At 41.0% G+C, this 15,732-nt stretch overlaps 2 protein-coding genes across 6 annotated transcripts in view; one reads left to right on the top strand and one right to left on the bottom strand.

The window, feature by feature from the left end:
* CNST (consortin, connexin sorting protein) overlaps nucleotides 1-2,789 on the bottom strand; it is a 70,708-nt gene extending 67,919 nt beyond the window's left edge. For 2 of the 5 annotated variants that reach the window (XM_077344313.1, XM_077344314.1), the window contains exon 1: nucleotides 2,581-2,752. The gene's annotated coding sequence lies outside the window, so the exon portion shown is untranslated. Of the gene's footprint in view, nucleotides 1-2,340; nucleotides 2,555-2,580 lie in introns of those variants that run through there. The other 3 variants (XM_077344303.1, XM_077344300.1, XM_077344308.1) reach the window with 3 other exon arrangements.
* A 156-nt stretch (nucleotides 2,790-2,945) lies between these two features.
* On the top strand, nucleotides 2,946-14,833 carry TFB2M (transcription factor B2, mitochondrial). The gene is made up of 8 exons (XM_077344315.1): nucleotides 2,946-3,261; nucleotides 4,186-4,274; nucleotides 4,502-4,655; nucleotides 6,076-6,224; nucleotides 7,100-7,189; nucleotides 9,169-9,231; nucleotides 12,253-12,404; nucleotides 13,659-14,833. Exons 1-8 carry the CDS (start codon nucleotides 2,946-2,948, stop codon nucleotides 13,843-13,845), a joined length of 1,200 nt encoding a protein of 399 aa, XP_077200430.1. The 3' UTR covers nucleotides 13,846-14,833.
* The last annotated feature ends 899 nt before the right edge of the window (nucleotides 14,834-15,732 follow it).

Raw genomic sequence — 15,732 nt, forward strand, 5'->3', positions numbered from 1 at the left:
ATCCAAGGTTTTCCAGTTGTTTGCCATGAGTTACAAAAAGGAGGGCATTGCTGTTTCAAGCTCAAGGTCTTCTAGAGCTTTCATCCTTAGTTACCTTATCTCTGAATCTCAGTCTGCTCCCAGCAGTACTACTTTATTCAGGCAAAGGAACAGTGATCATTCTTTTGAAAATTTTGAGGGAAGTGAGGAATTCAAAACATCATCAAACACATGGGGAAAAGCAGAGGCAGAACAATAAAGACAATTCATCTGTCATTTTGTGGGTTCCCAATAGAAGACAAACATTTATTTATTTATTTAGACTTCAGGTCTAGGACTTATTATCTGTGAAACGTACAAGATTGTCTATGTAATACACAAGCAACCTCTGACTACTAATACCCTCGGGAAGCTGAACAAGTTATTTAACTAGTTAGGGACTCTCATTTGAAATATTATGTTTTAAACATGTATATAAATACATTATTCACAGTAACTTTCACAAAAGGAAAAAATTATACTAAAAAACATAAGAAACAGAGAATAAGAAGACAACCATTTGCTCATGAGAAACATTATTTCATGTAAGCTGGTGGCTGAAGAATTGCAATATAATTAGTTTTCTATGCTTATTGGTTTACAAGCATCTTATCTTATTTTAAGATAAAGGTATCCCCTGTGCAAGCCCTGAGTCATGTCTGATCTTTGGGGTGACGCCCTCCAGCGTTTTCATGGCAGACTCAATACGGGGTGGTTTGCCAGTGCCTTCCCCAGTCATTACCGTTTACCCCCCAGCAAGCTGGGTACTCATTTTACCGACCTCAGAAGGATGAAAGGCTGAGTCAACCTTGAGCCAGCGGCTGGGACTGAACTCCCAGCCTCATGGGCAGCCTCATGGGCAGAGCTTTCAGACTGTATGTCTACTGCCTCACCACTCTGCGCCACAAGAGGCTCTTAGAAGGGTATAATTCAGGTTTGGACTGTATTTTTAGATAAGGATTTGGGAGACACCTTTTCAATTCCACACTTAGGCATTAAGCTTTCTGAGTGCTCTTGGATCAACCATTCTCTCTCAGCCTAATCTATTTGCAAGGTTTAAGACAAAAGGAGAAAAAAACCACTGCCCCAACTCTTTAAGAGAAAAACAGGACAAAAAAGTATAGGTAGACAGCTCATGAGACCATTTGCACAGGTTGACTACACACATACAAGAACTATGATATTCATTTGTATATTTATTTCCTCAGCTCTGGGTTCACCGGTTTTCATGTTTGAACAATTTAAATTATGTTAATATATGACACAGAAATATGGGCAGTTTGCAAACAACTATGAAGAATGATACAACTTTCAGGAATGTACTTCAGTGCTCTAACTATAGAGTTACCACACCTCACTGACCTTTCCGGTTTTATTTAACACCCTTGCAACAAAGCTGGCCTGGTAAAGGTGGATATGTCAAATGATTTGAGCCCCAACACAAGTATAAGATCCTGAACAGAGTTGAAAGCAATTAAGTACAAAACAAGGTGCAAAGAGCTATTTGTACTTCTCACTTTAAAGACCAACAAGGTTTTGGGAGTATGAGCTTTCAAGTGTCAAAGCTCTTTGATGAAGGGAGTTTTGAATCCTGAAAGCATATCCTCCAAAAATCTTGTTCTCTAACGTGCTACTGGACTCGAGCCTAGCTGCTACATATCCTATTCACATATGATTATTGTACATCGCCAGCTTCTACAGACAAACCGTCAGTCTAGGAGACAGATGCTCAAGTGTTCTGTGTAATTTTGAAGTGGCTCCACATTGGAGACAAAACACTGAAGGACCTAAAGTGTACTCATGAGCAGTCTATATATAATATATAACATACATAACATAAGCAAAATTTCAATAAAACACAAATAAAAGTTTGTTGGGCTTAAAGGTGCCACTGAACTCAACCTTTGTTCTCTATAAACCTCAGAATTAGAACTAGCTTAGTGCTGTGGCCGGTGCTGGATACAGGAGACCTGGATTCACAACCTTGCTGAGCCCTGAAGCTTGCTGAGCAAGTTAACTTACTGCACAGTACTCTCTGGAGACTAAAATGTAATGGCCCTACCAACACCAGCCTGATTTTGCTTGGCGAAAAAATAAAATGCAAGCATAGTAGTACTGTGCTAAGGGGTGTTTAGGATTGACAAGGCCCCAAACTCATACGGCTTCAATGTCATGTTAGCTAAAATGGGGGTATCTGATTGAAAAGCAGTTGGCTGGAAGTGCAGGTATCCACATAGCCAAGGGGGTAAGGAGAGCTGCAGAGCAAAACAGGTAGCACCTTTCCTAGGTCAAATCCTACTTTCCATCCCAACCTATACAAACCTATGATGGAGAGGGAAACCTTTCTTGCTTTCCTGCTTTCACTCATTCAATTAGTCCGTTCTCCACACAGGTGATCCCTTCATTTCCCATCCAGATCCCCCAACCGATCATTCCTGCGCAGCAGTCATCTTCCTGCCTAACCCCGCGAAGGCTCCATAAGCAATTAAGGCGACTCCGAAGAGAGAGAGGACCGCGCAGGTAGCTCTCAGGAGCCTGGCTTGGTAGCCTCTTTTCCCCTACCTCATCCCACGACCGACTCGCGAAGATCCCTGCAAACCTCCAACGCTGACAACGCGAGGAACGAGGAGAGGCTATATAGGCAGAGCTACCTGTGACCTGGCTGCGGACTCCGGAGAGGAGGAGCAGCAGCAATAGCAATAGGTGAGCACCAAGGAGTACAAGCGCCTAGAGAGGACCGACCGAAGAGGCTTGCTACCATAGACATCCAGGAAAGGGCTAGAACAACCACCCAGCCCAAGCTCAACGGAAGCGGAAGTTCATGCCAAGGTCCTCTCGGTAAAATACTCCGGGTGCGTGCTCCCATCAAGGTCACCCCTCCTACACGCACGTGTAGGTCGCGAGGATTGGCGTGCGCCGTTGGAAGGATGCTGAGCACGACGGCGGGAGTGGCGGCGCCTGGGCTGTGCGCAGCTCTTCCGACGGTCCTACGGCGAGCGGTGCGAGGCCTGGCGGGCCAAAGCGAGAGGCGTCGTTGCCCGGCCGAAGCTGGCTTTCCTCTGCGAGTGCCGGAGGCTCGCGAAGCAGCCCGGGTCATCCTGCAGAACTCTCGGGCACCCCCCCCAGTGCGGCGGTTCATTGCTTGCCCCAGGCTGGCGCGTACTGTCGCCTCTCGGCTGGGGAGCAGCTCAGGGCTGGAGCCCACCGGCAGGCGCCCGGCAGTCCTGCTGGAATGCGAGCCAGGTGAGGGAGGGAGTCGCTTCTTCCCTCGGCTTTAAGCGCTGGGCTGCTGCCCCTTGCTGCTGCTGGTGATTGGATGTGTGTGTGGGGACAGACATTTGCGGTGGCTGTGCTTTATTGTTTACTTAACGTAGGTTATGCTGCGTTTCTTCCCAAGCGGGGGGCCCTCGAGGCAGTGAACGATTTAAAAAGAACATTGAATATAAGCTTGTAAAACGACACACAAAGGGCAGTTAAAGACCCAGGAAGGCGAGGCAGTAAGGGGATGTTGAGTGATACTAAAAGGTTAATGGATGTTTTAGCAAAGAATTATCATATGGCTGAATCTGGATGTTGTGACACAGTTGACTAATTTAACAGAATTAACTTTTGTTTTATATTTCCACTGTTATGATGGTAGTTGAGTCTGAGGAAGAATGCATGCACTCAAAAGCTCACACCTTGAATAAATCTTGGTCTTAAAGGTGCTATGGGACTCTGTTGTGTTAATGGTAGTTAGTGGTTAAGATAAAGGTGGAGTCCACTGGCACCTTTAAGACCAAAGATGTCTTTGTGTGCATGCACACTTCGTCAGAGTTGCTGAGCTTTGGACAGTGTTGTCCAATGTACACAGATTTGGGTAAAGGGAATTTTATGGGGTGAAGAAAGTTAAATCATTATTTGGAGGCTGTTTATGTGCGGTGTTCTCAGTGTGGTGCTCATGGGTGCTGTGGCAATTCCCCAGTGTTTTTAGAAAGTGGGTTGGGCTTTTTTGATTTTTTTATACTTATGGTATAATGCTGTTAGTGGTCTTCTGTAATGTAGTTATGTATAGTAAGTTACACACAGCTTAATTTCATTTAAAAACTGATTGAAGTAGAATTGTACGACACTCTACTATTAGTAAGCTAACTTCGAAGTAAAGTATTAAATGCTTTTCTTTTTTAGGCCCTGGAATCTTGACTCGGACATTACTCAATGCTGGTGCCCAGGTGATAGCACTGGAGAGCAATAATGGCTTTCTTCCTGATCTAGAGGTACTTTTTAATTATTTAAATGAGCAGTGGAATTTATGATCATTTGTAGATAAATAAGGTTCTAGTATCTCTGCTTAAAATATCTTCATAGAAAGGCTGGAAAGATTTCTCTGGGGAGATGCTTTTGGTCAAAATAAGCAATATAGGATTGGTTGGTGTAATGTAGTATAATGGTCAGTGTAATATAGTTCAGATATTTCTATAACCTTCTAATTGATCACTTTTAGTCTTTAAAGAAGAAATTAGATGGACAACTGGAAGTGATGCATTGTGATTTCTTCAGACTGGATCCTATTCATTTGGGATCGATGAGGCCTCCTGTTATGTATTCTGAGCAACTTCTTGAGAATTTGGGCATCCTGCCTGTTCCTTGGACAGCAGGTAAATCATAATTTGTATGTTTATGCAAATGGCAAACCACCTCTGCTCATCTCTTGCCTGGATGTCCCTGTGTATGGGGTCATCATGAGTTGGTTACAATAGCATGTACTTCTTATGTTTATACATTTTGGGTGAACAGTTGAGAGCAATTTTATTTTAATTGTTTTATTTGTATCAGATCATTCCGCTTTTGTATGACTCAAAACAGGTTTAGATTAGATGTATGTTCATGCATTAGAACTGTGGTTCTCAAACTCTGGGCCCAAAGCCTGTCATGACTGTCACATTGACTATGAGTCTGGGAGAGAGGAGAGCTGAAAGAAAACTGTAGAGTAAATTTGATTTTCTTTTTGCTTAATATGTGAAGTGGTGTAGTGGTGACATTGTCAGACTAAAATCCGGAAGACCAAGCCTCAAATTGTTACTGTGCCATTGAAGCTTGGTGGGTGGTATAGGGCTAGTCACATACTATCAGCTTAACCTACTTCACAGGATTGCTGCGATAATAAAAATTAAAGGGGTAATTATAGGCCACATTGGGGACAAAAATAATAAAGTACATGGGTAAATCAATAATGTTACATTTATAAATACAAAAATAAGATGGACTGCCACCTGGTTGAGGGGTAGGAAGAGAAGGAAGATCTAGTCCCTGCTCTGAAATGCCATATTATCTTTCCTGAGTGGGTGGTGAGGTGGCAGGGGGTGAGTAAGCTAGGGGCCAGTTCTGGAAGAGGAAAGGGGGGTAGAAGGGGAGAGTGGGAGGGGGTTTTAAAAATCTGTGAGCCAGCTGTGCTGGGAACAGTGGAATATTAATATAAAAATAAATTTAAAAAGTTATTTCACAAGTGGGTCCCAAAAACTCTAGTAAGATTCTGTTTTTAAAAGCTTGAGAACCTCTTCATTAGAACAGTAAAACAGTGAAATAGCAATTATTGAAATGATACCAGTTAAAGCATCCTTTTAGTTCACGAAAAACCCTTTGGCAGAAGACTTCTGAAATATAAGAAATTAATTAAATAATTAAAATGCTACTTGTTTAATATGACAAATATTTTATAGGAAGTATAAGCTCCACTGAAGAGACCTGAATAGGTCTCTGAGTAGACCTACTTAGAATTTCTCTCTAATGGGATTAAACTTGTTTCCACAAGTGCGGGAAAAGACCTGATCTATGTTGCTTGCCAATATAATTCTACTGGTTGCAGTATACAGAGCAGATTCTTGGTTGAGAATCTCAGTGGCAAGAAAGTTGAGGTGTGTTCTGAAGTCATTATTATTGGAATGGAAGCTGTCTTAGAAATCATTATCTCTTGCTTTAAAAACAAATGCAATAGCAAAGTCATTTACAGTATTAGGATTTCTGAGATAATATGGGATATATAGTAATTTTTTATCTTTTTGTGCATTTTCAAAACAGATATCCCTCTAAGAGTGGTTGGAATTGTCCCGCAGAAAAGGGAAAGGAACCTTCTGTGGAAATTGGTTTATGCTTTATATGAACATAATTCTATATATAAATATGGAAGAATAGAATTGAATCTATTTATCAGTGAAAAAGAGTACAAGGTAACTTACATACTAAAGCTCCTAAATAGTCTTGTTTAAAGAACTATAGTTGTTAACTTATTAGTAAAAGTTATTTTTAATATATGGTATGTTGGGATGGTACTGATTTGAGGGGATTAGCTTTAATTTTGAATCCAGATCTGCATTTATTTCTGTTGAGAAATTTTTGTACCTATTATTACCAATAGATACCCTTTTGACATAATATTCAGACTACAAGCAGCAGTTTCAAGATTCCTGCGACCTATATTTTGCTTATCAGAGTCAAATTTATAAGAGAAGCTGTTGAGTCTGCCTGGGAGCCTTATTCTAGATGGGCTTGGATGTGGGGAAGTGGGAAAGAGTATAATACATGTGAAGTGGGAAAGTGTATAATCGCACTTTAAATTGTTTGATTTGTACATAGTTTCTTCAGCAGCCAGTTTCATTAAATATTATTCTAATCAATATGTTTTATTGTTTGCTTTATACTAGTCTATCTCACACAGAAAGAAAGATTCTTTCCAGATGTTGTGGAATACAGCATCTCTTTCGTTTGCAGGGTTTACTTTTATTAAGCAGATTAATAAAGTGTACATTTTAAAAAGTTGTCGCTTTGCAACAGCAGTTGTTTCTGTAAGAAAATGAACAGTAGTAGAGAAATACCAGAATTGAATTGGAAAGAGTAAGTTCATGCCAATTGTATTTCTGTGGTAACATGTAATTAGTTTTGGTATAGTTGGTATATAAGGCAGTCTAAACTATATTTGTGCTGTGAGTTTGCAACTTTCTGCTTTAATCAAGCTTTTGTTTCATTATAAAATCTGTTAATGTAGGTAACTATGTTTGTTCAGACAATGTGTTACTTTTGCGTAAACTGTAATTGTTTTTGTCAGACTCTTGTTACAAAACCTGGAGATACAAGAATTTATCAACCCCTAAGTGTACTTTGGCAAGTAGCCTGTGATGTTCAGCTTCTGCATATGGTAAATATTTATTAAATCTGATTTATATTACAAATGTATGGTCCTATATTAAATGACTTGGTAATTTGCTGTCATACACATTGGTGCCCAAAAAAACCACCTTACTGGCCAAAAGAAATTGCTTCCAGGGAATGGCAGGCTAGAAATATAACAAATTAAATCAGATAATATATCTCTTGGGGCATGCTTACATGAGTGAGCACAAGAAGTCAGTTAATCAAACCCCTCCCATTCCTATGGTATGGAAATACAAAGTGCTACTGAATGAGGAAGGTTGCCAAAGGACGAGTCCTGCTGATCAATTTGGTGGTCCACCTAGTTCCAGCATCCTGTGTCATGGAGAGTCAACTCCATTACCTTGGCAGTCAACCAAGGAAAGCATAGAGACCAAGCCTTTTTCCTGAAGTTGTCTCCTACCACTAGGGATGTGCTAAAAAAAATGTTTTTTTTTAGTCCATATATATTGGACCTGAAAAATATCGGAATTTCCAAATTTCCTGAATTGTATATCGTATTGGAATTCAGAATATATTTTGGAAATATGCCATTTTAGTTACTATTTTGGATTGTGTTGCAAATTTGATTATTATAGTTTAATACTTTTGGGTAGGAGTGTGCAGAATTAAGACTATACGGGGCCTGGGTCCTACCTATCTGCAGGACCGTTTATCTCCTTATCCCCCTTGTGGGGCCCTCCCTTCTATGGGTATGAATCTGCTGGTTATCCTGGGAAATGCATCTGGCTTTAACCCAGATCAGGGCCTTTTTGGTCCTGGCCTCTACTTGGTGGAATGAGCTCCCAGAAGAGCTGAGGGCCCTGATGGAACTCTCTGGATTCTGCAGGGCCTGTAAGACAGAGCTCTTCTGCCAGGCATACAGTTGAGGCCAGGCTGAGACCAGGGAAATTAGATCAAGTTCCTCACCCCCTTTTTCCTAGGCCCCCCCTAGACAAACACCATTAGGAAACGGGAACAGGAAACGGAAGAGTTGAGGCATTATGGTTGGAGTGGAGTAAGGAAGGGATTGCCGCCATCAAATTGCTGTCAGTTGAAATTTTAGATCGTATATGTTTTATTGGTTTTTGTATACATTGGGGCTTTAAAATGTTTTTTATACTTTTATTGTAAACGGCCATGAGCCGGCTGGGCTGATAGTGGAGATATATAAATCAAATAATAAATAGAGTTGGAAGGGCCATTTAGTCCCAACCCCCTGCTCAATTCAAGATCAGCCTAAAGCATCCAGGTTTTCTTTCCAGCCACTGCTTGACGACTGACACTGAGGGGGAGCACACCACCTTCTTAGATAGTCAATCCCACTACTGAACTATTCTGAATCCCCCCCCCCCCCGATATCTAGCCAATATCTACACGTATCACTGCAGGTCCTGTCCTCTGCTGCTTTCCTTGCTCTCCTCTAAGTGACAACCTTTAGATATTGTCCACTTGCAGCCTGGCAGCTTGTTGATTCCAATGTCAGTCCTTCTGAATTCAATAGGAAACAGTTCAAAGCTATCATGCTTAAAATTTCAGCCTTATATCCAAGTGAACATGGGGCTGAGTGGTTGAGGATTTTTGTATTTCAAAATATCAACTGTAATTTATGTATTCAGCATCTCTGTACTAAATTAATTTAAACTGTTTACATAGACTACATAGTTTGCATTGGTTTACAGTGTTTGAACTCAAGGTATGATGCAGCAACCTTGCAGAAGGTTTGAATTCGTCAGTGACTAGTTGGGAGGCCACTTGAATTCCATATTTACATTATCTTGAGTTCCAGGAAAAGAACATATGCGGTAAATAGTGGACATCCTACTTGTGCAGAAAATAGAGCCATATAGGTAGAGAGTGCTGACAGAATAAATAGACTGAATTTCAGTTGTCTCCTCATGTCTCATGATCCTGGCCTCAGTCATGTTGATGGTCTCAATGTCTTTTTTTAATTGATATGTTCTGGTTTGGTTTGCTTTCTTCCAGGAACCTTGGTCTTCATTTTTAACTAATTCAAGAAATGGTGGACTCTCCATACCAAAGAGTGTGGTAAGCTTATTCCTCTTGGATTCTCTGGTGTAAATGCAGTATTATTATTATTATTAGTAGTAGTATTATTTATTAGATTTATTATTGGATTTATTACCCACCACTCCCAGACAAACAGTACAATCCCCAGTTAAAACCCCCATTAAAACCCCATAAAATGAGAAAGATATAAAAAGCAAGTGGCAGAATAAATAACATGTTATGTAACAGCCCCCACTAATAGCCAGGCTGGCTGGAGAGGGGTGTGACACCTAACCAAGCCAAAAGACTGGCGTGGGAACATATCTTCCAGGGGGAGCCCCAACTGATCTTCTACTCAACCATAGACCTGGCAGAAGAGCTCCGTTTTGCAGGCTGTGTGGAAGCCTAAAGCTCTCCCAGGGCCCACAGCTCCTCTGGGAGCTCATTTTACCAGGTAGAGGCCAGGACCAAAAAGGTCCTGGCTCTGGTCAAGGCCAGGCGTACCTCTCTGGGGCCAAAAATAATCAAGTTGGAACCCACAGAGTGCAAGACCCTGTGGTGGGCGTAGAGCAGTGGTCCTCAAACTACGGCCCGCGGGCCAAATCCGGCCAGCGGACAGTTTTTATCCGGCTCGCCGAGTGTTTTTCCCTCCAGCTGCCTGTCACTTAGCAGCCGACTCCCTGCAGTGCGCATGTGTGAAATTTGAGCTGCACTCTCTGACTTCCCACCTTTCTCCGTCTCTTCATTCTTCCTCTCAGTCTCTGGCGTGATTGGAGGGATAACGAGTGTGCCTGTGCAAAGCCAGCGGCTGCCTGATCGAGGTTAAAAACAAGCTAGGATTTTTTTTACGTTAGGAGAGCCTTTTTTCTTAAGTTGGTAAATTGGCTTGAGCTTAGAGCGCCAACGGGAAAATGAGGTTTGCAAGGCTGCCCTAGAAAAACTCTGCTCTTGCAAGGATTTTAATCTTTACCCCCCCCCTTCCTGTCGGATCTTTTTTGCCAAGCTCTTTTTGCCGCCTTCCTCTGAAGAGAGACCCGGTCTCCCCCCCCATCACGTTAAAACAATTAGGATTTTTTTTAACATTAGGAGAGCCTTTTTTTGAAGTTGGTTAGTTGGTTGGGGTGGTTTCTAGGTGGGTGGCCTCACAATGATAATGCAAATTGTCAGTGCTCAGTGTTGTTGCATGGGAACTTAATCCAGCTCTGCAGACAGGGAAGGAGTAGGAAACCCAATTTAATTGACAGTAGAAGAAGAAGAAGATTTGGCTTTTATATGCCGCTTTTCTCTACCTGAAGGAGTCTGAAGTGGCTTACAATCCCCTTCCCTACAACAGACACCCTGTGAGGGAGGGGAGGCTGAGAGAGCCCTGAGATTACTGAAGGAGAAGAAGAGCTGGTTCTTATATGCCGCTTTTCTCTACCCAAAGGAGGCTCAGAGTGGCTTACAGTCACCTTCCCTTTCCTCTCCCCACAACAGACCCCCTGTGAGGTGAGTGAGCCAGAGAGAGCCTTGATATCACTGCTCAGTCAGAACAGTTTTATCAGTGCTGTGGCAAGCCCAAGGTCACCCAGCTGGTTGCATGTGGGGGAGCGCAGAATCGAACCTGGCATGCCGGATTAGAAGTCCGCACTCCTAACCACTACACCAAACTGCATTTATATTCTGATTGCTATTCAGTTGTGTTCTTGTATGGCTGAACTCACATTAAATCTCAGGAACCATGCACTCAAAATGGGAACCACCTTTGGCAGCACTTATGTCTATGAATGGACTTTTTCCAGTATGAAACATCTGAAATCTCCAACCAGATCTAGACTAACTGATGCACACTTGCATCACTTGTTACGACTAGCAGTGACAAATATGGAACTGGATATTGACCATCTCAATAGCCAAAAGCAGGCCCATAGTTCCCATTGAAAAACAGGCAAGTTTGTTGATTTAACTTTACTTGTTCTTCATTTTAAATATTGTATTTGTTCCCGTTTTGTTTTTTGTTTTTACTTCAAAATAAGATATGTGCAGTATACATAGGAATTGTTCAGGTTTTTTAAAAAAACTATAGTCCGGCCCTCCAACAGTCCGAGGGACAGTGAACTGGCCCCCTGTTTTAAAAGTTTGAGGACCCCTGGCGTAGAGTGACAAGCAGTCCCTCAGATACATGGGTCCCAGACCGTGAAGGGCCTTAAAGGTCAAAACTAAGACATTGAACCTGTTCTGGGCCATAACTAGCAACCAATGCAGCTGCCTCAGCACAGGCTGGATATGGGCCCTCCAAGGTGTTCTTGTGAGGACCCCAGCAGCTGCATTTTGCTCCACTGGAATTTCCGGATCAGAGACAAGGGCATTTCCACGTAAAGAGAGTTACAGAAATCAATTTTGGAGTCATTATCTAGAATAGTTATCTGCATCTTAACGAAGAACACTCGTAAAAACTAAGGCACAAACCGAACATAAGGAGCCTTCCACCAGCTTAAGTGAAATGGTAGGATAAAGTTTAGATTGTTAACACAATTCACTGGGACTGCTAGAAATACACAGATGTGTCATTTTGTGCTCATCAAGCAGTGTTAAAGTGGCCTCTTTGAAGACTACAGACTATCTATCACATCTCACTCGGTTTAACCAGCTAGTAAGAGGCAGTGGACAAAGTGTAAACTTAAAACACTGACTTAATTAGAATAACTGAGTCTCATCTATGGACGGTCCACAGAATGCTCTTTGTATATAATAACTCCATGTTGCAGAACTTCGTGTAGTTACACACATTATATATGAGATATACAATAATCTTCATAGTCCAAAAGAATCGAGAATAATATGTGTTGTCAGTGAATTCATTCTGTATATTGTGTTGTCATGTAGACTAATGAACTTTTCAATGAGACGTTACAGTGAGGGGTGTTATATAAATTGAATGAATAAATAAAAAATAAACAAACTTGGAAGGTAATTATTTTTCCCCTCAGTTCTGCAGGTTCAACTTCTGGACCAGGAATATTGGCTGAAATATATACAAAATGCAATTTTAATAAAAGACAATTTTTATTTTATACACAGCTGCTGCAGAATGACCACCTATGCTTAGTAAGAATGACACCACGGAAGAATTTATTTACAGACAGCTTGACAGCCACTAATTCACATATATTTATTATGATGGTGAAACAGTGTCTTTCAAAATGCCGAACAAAATTAGTAGACAAATTAAAGTAAGTAAGAGTCAGATTCATCAGTTGACAAAATGGTAGAAGATGATTTAGTAGAACATTGTGTAAATGTAAACATGTATTTTGAAACTAAATGCATACACTTTAAAGCAGGGGTAGTCAACCTGTGGTCCTCCAGATGTTCATGGACTACAATTCCCATGAGCCCATGACAGCAAACGCAGAATATTATACCACAGGTTGACTACCCCTGCTTCAAAGTATAGTACTGGCAGTAAAGCTACAGTTGGGTACATCAATCAGCTGTGTGGCTGAATATGTGTATTTAGTGGCTAGGATTCAGGAAATTCCGTAGGCACATCCAAAGGCATGGGCATCCAGTTCTCATCTTGTTTTCTTTGGATAGTATACCATATAAAAATTGATTTTCCATTTGTTTCATATGAAGCACACCTACCACCAAATCTAGTTATATGGGACTAATTGTGCAGTTCTTTCATTCCAGACATAAGGGTCTACCCAGTGGGATTAAAAAAAATAAAGATCAGTAATAATCATGCCTTATCAAAACCTAGTTTTAAAAGTCCATTTTCAGGTAAGAAACATGGGAGGTCGCTGCTTCAGAAGCATAAATGTGCTTTCTAAAGCATCCTGTAAACTTGCTGTAGAACATTAAATTGAAATCAGTGGAAGAATTAAAATACCACAGTTTTCAGACGAGTGAGACTGTATTGTAGAATTAACAGCAAGGTTTGTTATGTAGCCAGGATTGAAGACATGTCTTAAAAAGAGACAAAGCATGATTACATTCTTATTTTAACCTTTTTGGTTTCATGTGACATTTATCTGGGGCTAGCCAGGTAGATGGACAATAGAAAGCAACCTAGCTTCCTTAGCATGATACAGAGTGTGCTTTCCTTCCCTGTTCATCTGCCCCACTTCTGAACCTCTGACCTAGGATATATGAATATACAAATCATGCATTCAGTTTCCCCGGTTTCATTTGGAATCTTTAGATATTTTGTGTGCTTCCTTGATTTAGGTGGAGGTTGAGTGGGCATGTTGGATGTTTGCTTATCATCACATAAGGAAAGAGGCACTCTGTGTCATCTGGCCTACACACTTTATTCTGATGGTGGTGATGGTCTTCCAGACTTTTCTGATACCTGTTTTTATTGCTTGCAACAAGAAAATATATAGTGGTTGTTTTAACTGCTGCTGGATGCTCTTTGAGTAGTAGCATTCTTAACTATTCAAGTGTAACGGATTCTCTCCCCACACCCCAATGTCTTTCAGTTTATGGAGTTCTGGGAGTGGGAAGACGCTGCTGAGACAGTTAGAGATACCAGAAGACATCACAACAGGCAGTTTATACCCAGAAGAGTACAAATCCCTTTTTGAAGCTATGGAACAATCTAATGAATTTGAGCAAAGCTGGCTTTATGATGATTCCTTAGAAGATAGTAGTGCCATATTTTTTTGAAATGAAGCCCAGATCATTTGGAAAGAATCTTTGTGACTTTTAAGATGCAGGAAAAAAAATGAAATTTCTTTACTGGCAAAGATAACTTCAGTGCAGATGTGTGACCTCTTGAAAAACAGACCCTTCCGATGCAAGCAAGGACTTTATGCTTAATACTGTTTTTTTGAAGTTGGACATTTTCTATGATATGAAAAAAATCCTAGGTTATCACAAGGGAGGGGGAAGAGGAGGACTCTTGTTTTTAGCCTTCGTGTTACATGTGATCTGCAGTTGGAGAATAGGTCAAACGCAGCAAGCCCTACATCTTTTCTCAGATAGTAAATCTAAGAATGGTAAGGTACTCTATGGCAGGGGTAGTCAAACCTGTGGTCCTCCATATGTTCATAGACTACAATTCCCATGAGCCCCTGCCAGCAAATGCTGGCAAGGGCTCATGGGAATTGTAGTCTATGAACATATGGAGGACCACAGGTTGACTACCCCTGCTCTATGGGCTTCCTGTGTGTGCAACCCCTGTTTAAATAAGATGCTGTCAAAATAGCAGTGAACACTTCTGTTCTGTATACCATTGAAAAACCATTCCAAAGCTTTGAGTTCATAGAGTGTGGGAGGCAGCGCAGCAAGTGTGAGTGTATGAAGCATGTGAGGGTTGGAAGAATGACTCTTGATCTCTCCTCCTCCCCTGCCATTTCTGGCTGCTGTCCCGTTCCACAGCTCTCATAGGTGAGGCTCCTTCAACACTAAGGAGTAGTTGTTCAGGAGGGACAGGGATTGAAGAAAGCAGTGAAAGTCCCTTCTATAAAGTCACACTGTTTCCAGTTCTATAGGGTCCAACACCACTGAATGCATCATGGTGATAGTGTTCTCTGAGCATGGTTTGAACTACTGTGTCAATTGAAAGAGCATTGTCTCGAAACCTCTTCCTAATTATTTCTTTTGTGTATATATTCATGTTAACTTTTTAAATTAAACATAAAAGTGCAATGGATTCTGTGTCAATGAATTCTTTATCAATCTAAGAGTACAGCTACAAAGAAGATACATTTTTAAGGCCTCTTTTCCCCCAACGGATTCAAAGGTTTATTTTTAAAGACTTGATCTTTGGGGTACCAAACTTGCTGATTTAAAGAACTATAGTTTTTAAATAATCACAGTATGGGTGGTTTACTTCAGTTGAAACATGGACAAGATTCCACTGAATTGAGATTAATACTGATTAATTATGCCTCGGATTAGGCACTAATAGTACTATTGTACTTTCCTGCTACTTTCTATAGCAGTTAATCTATCCCCTTCTGTGTAATTCCTCATATTTAGGACAATCTGTGCCTCACCTAGGATATGTTTTGTCTAAAAAGAGTAAAGGAAAAAAAAAAGTCCAATCCTTACCCACATTAATAGTTTGGATTCTGTTGATGTATAAAACCTTTTATAGCCACATACAAGAATTAGATAAGATCCAACTTGCTTTAGGTTTCTAAATAATATTCCATCACATTATTCCATCCCAGATGACCTCTTAGATAATTCAGTAGCCAACAATCAACTCAGAATGAATGTACATCTGATACTGTGATTGACAGATAATTAATCCAGTTTAGTGTAGTGGTTAGGAGTGCAGACTTCTAATCTGGCGAGCCTGGTTTGAATCTGTGCTCCCCTATATGCTGGGTGACCTTGGGCTCACCACAGCACTGAGAAAACTGCTCTGACAGCAGTGATATCAGGGCTCTCTGAGTCACCCACCTCACAGAGTGTCTGTTGTGGAGAGAGGAAATGGAAGGCAATTATAAGCCGCTTTGAGACTTCTTCGGATAGAGAAAAGCGGCATATAAGAACCAACTGTTCTTCATTTTAAAAGCTCAACTTGGTTCAAACTCAAATGGA

The sequence above is a fragment of the Paroedura picta genome, chromosome 1, assembly GCF_049243985.1.
Source record: "Paroedura picta isolate Pp20150507F chromosome 1, Ppicta_v3.0, whole genome shotgun sequence".
In the NCBI taxonomy this organism is placed as follows: domain Eukaryota; kingdom Metazoa; phylum Chordata; class Lepidosauria; order Squamata; family Gekkonidae; genus Paroedura; species Paroedura picta.

Bases quoted from the DNA above. Each gene is read 5' to 3' on its own strand.
- TFB2M (XM_077344315.1), top strand. From the start codon at position 2,946: ATGCTGAGCACGACGGCGGGAGTGGCGGCGCCTGGGCTGTGCGCAGCT. The intron at 4,656-6,075 runs GTAAATCATAAT...TTTTCAAAACAG, and splicing joins GCCTGTTCCTTGGACAGCAG to ATATCCCTCTAAGAGTGGTT. The intron at 7,190-9,168 runs GTAAATATTTAT...GCTTTCTTCCAG, and splicing joins ATGTTCAGCTTCTGCATATG to GAACCTTGGTCTTCATTTTT.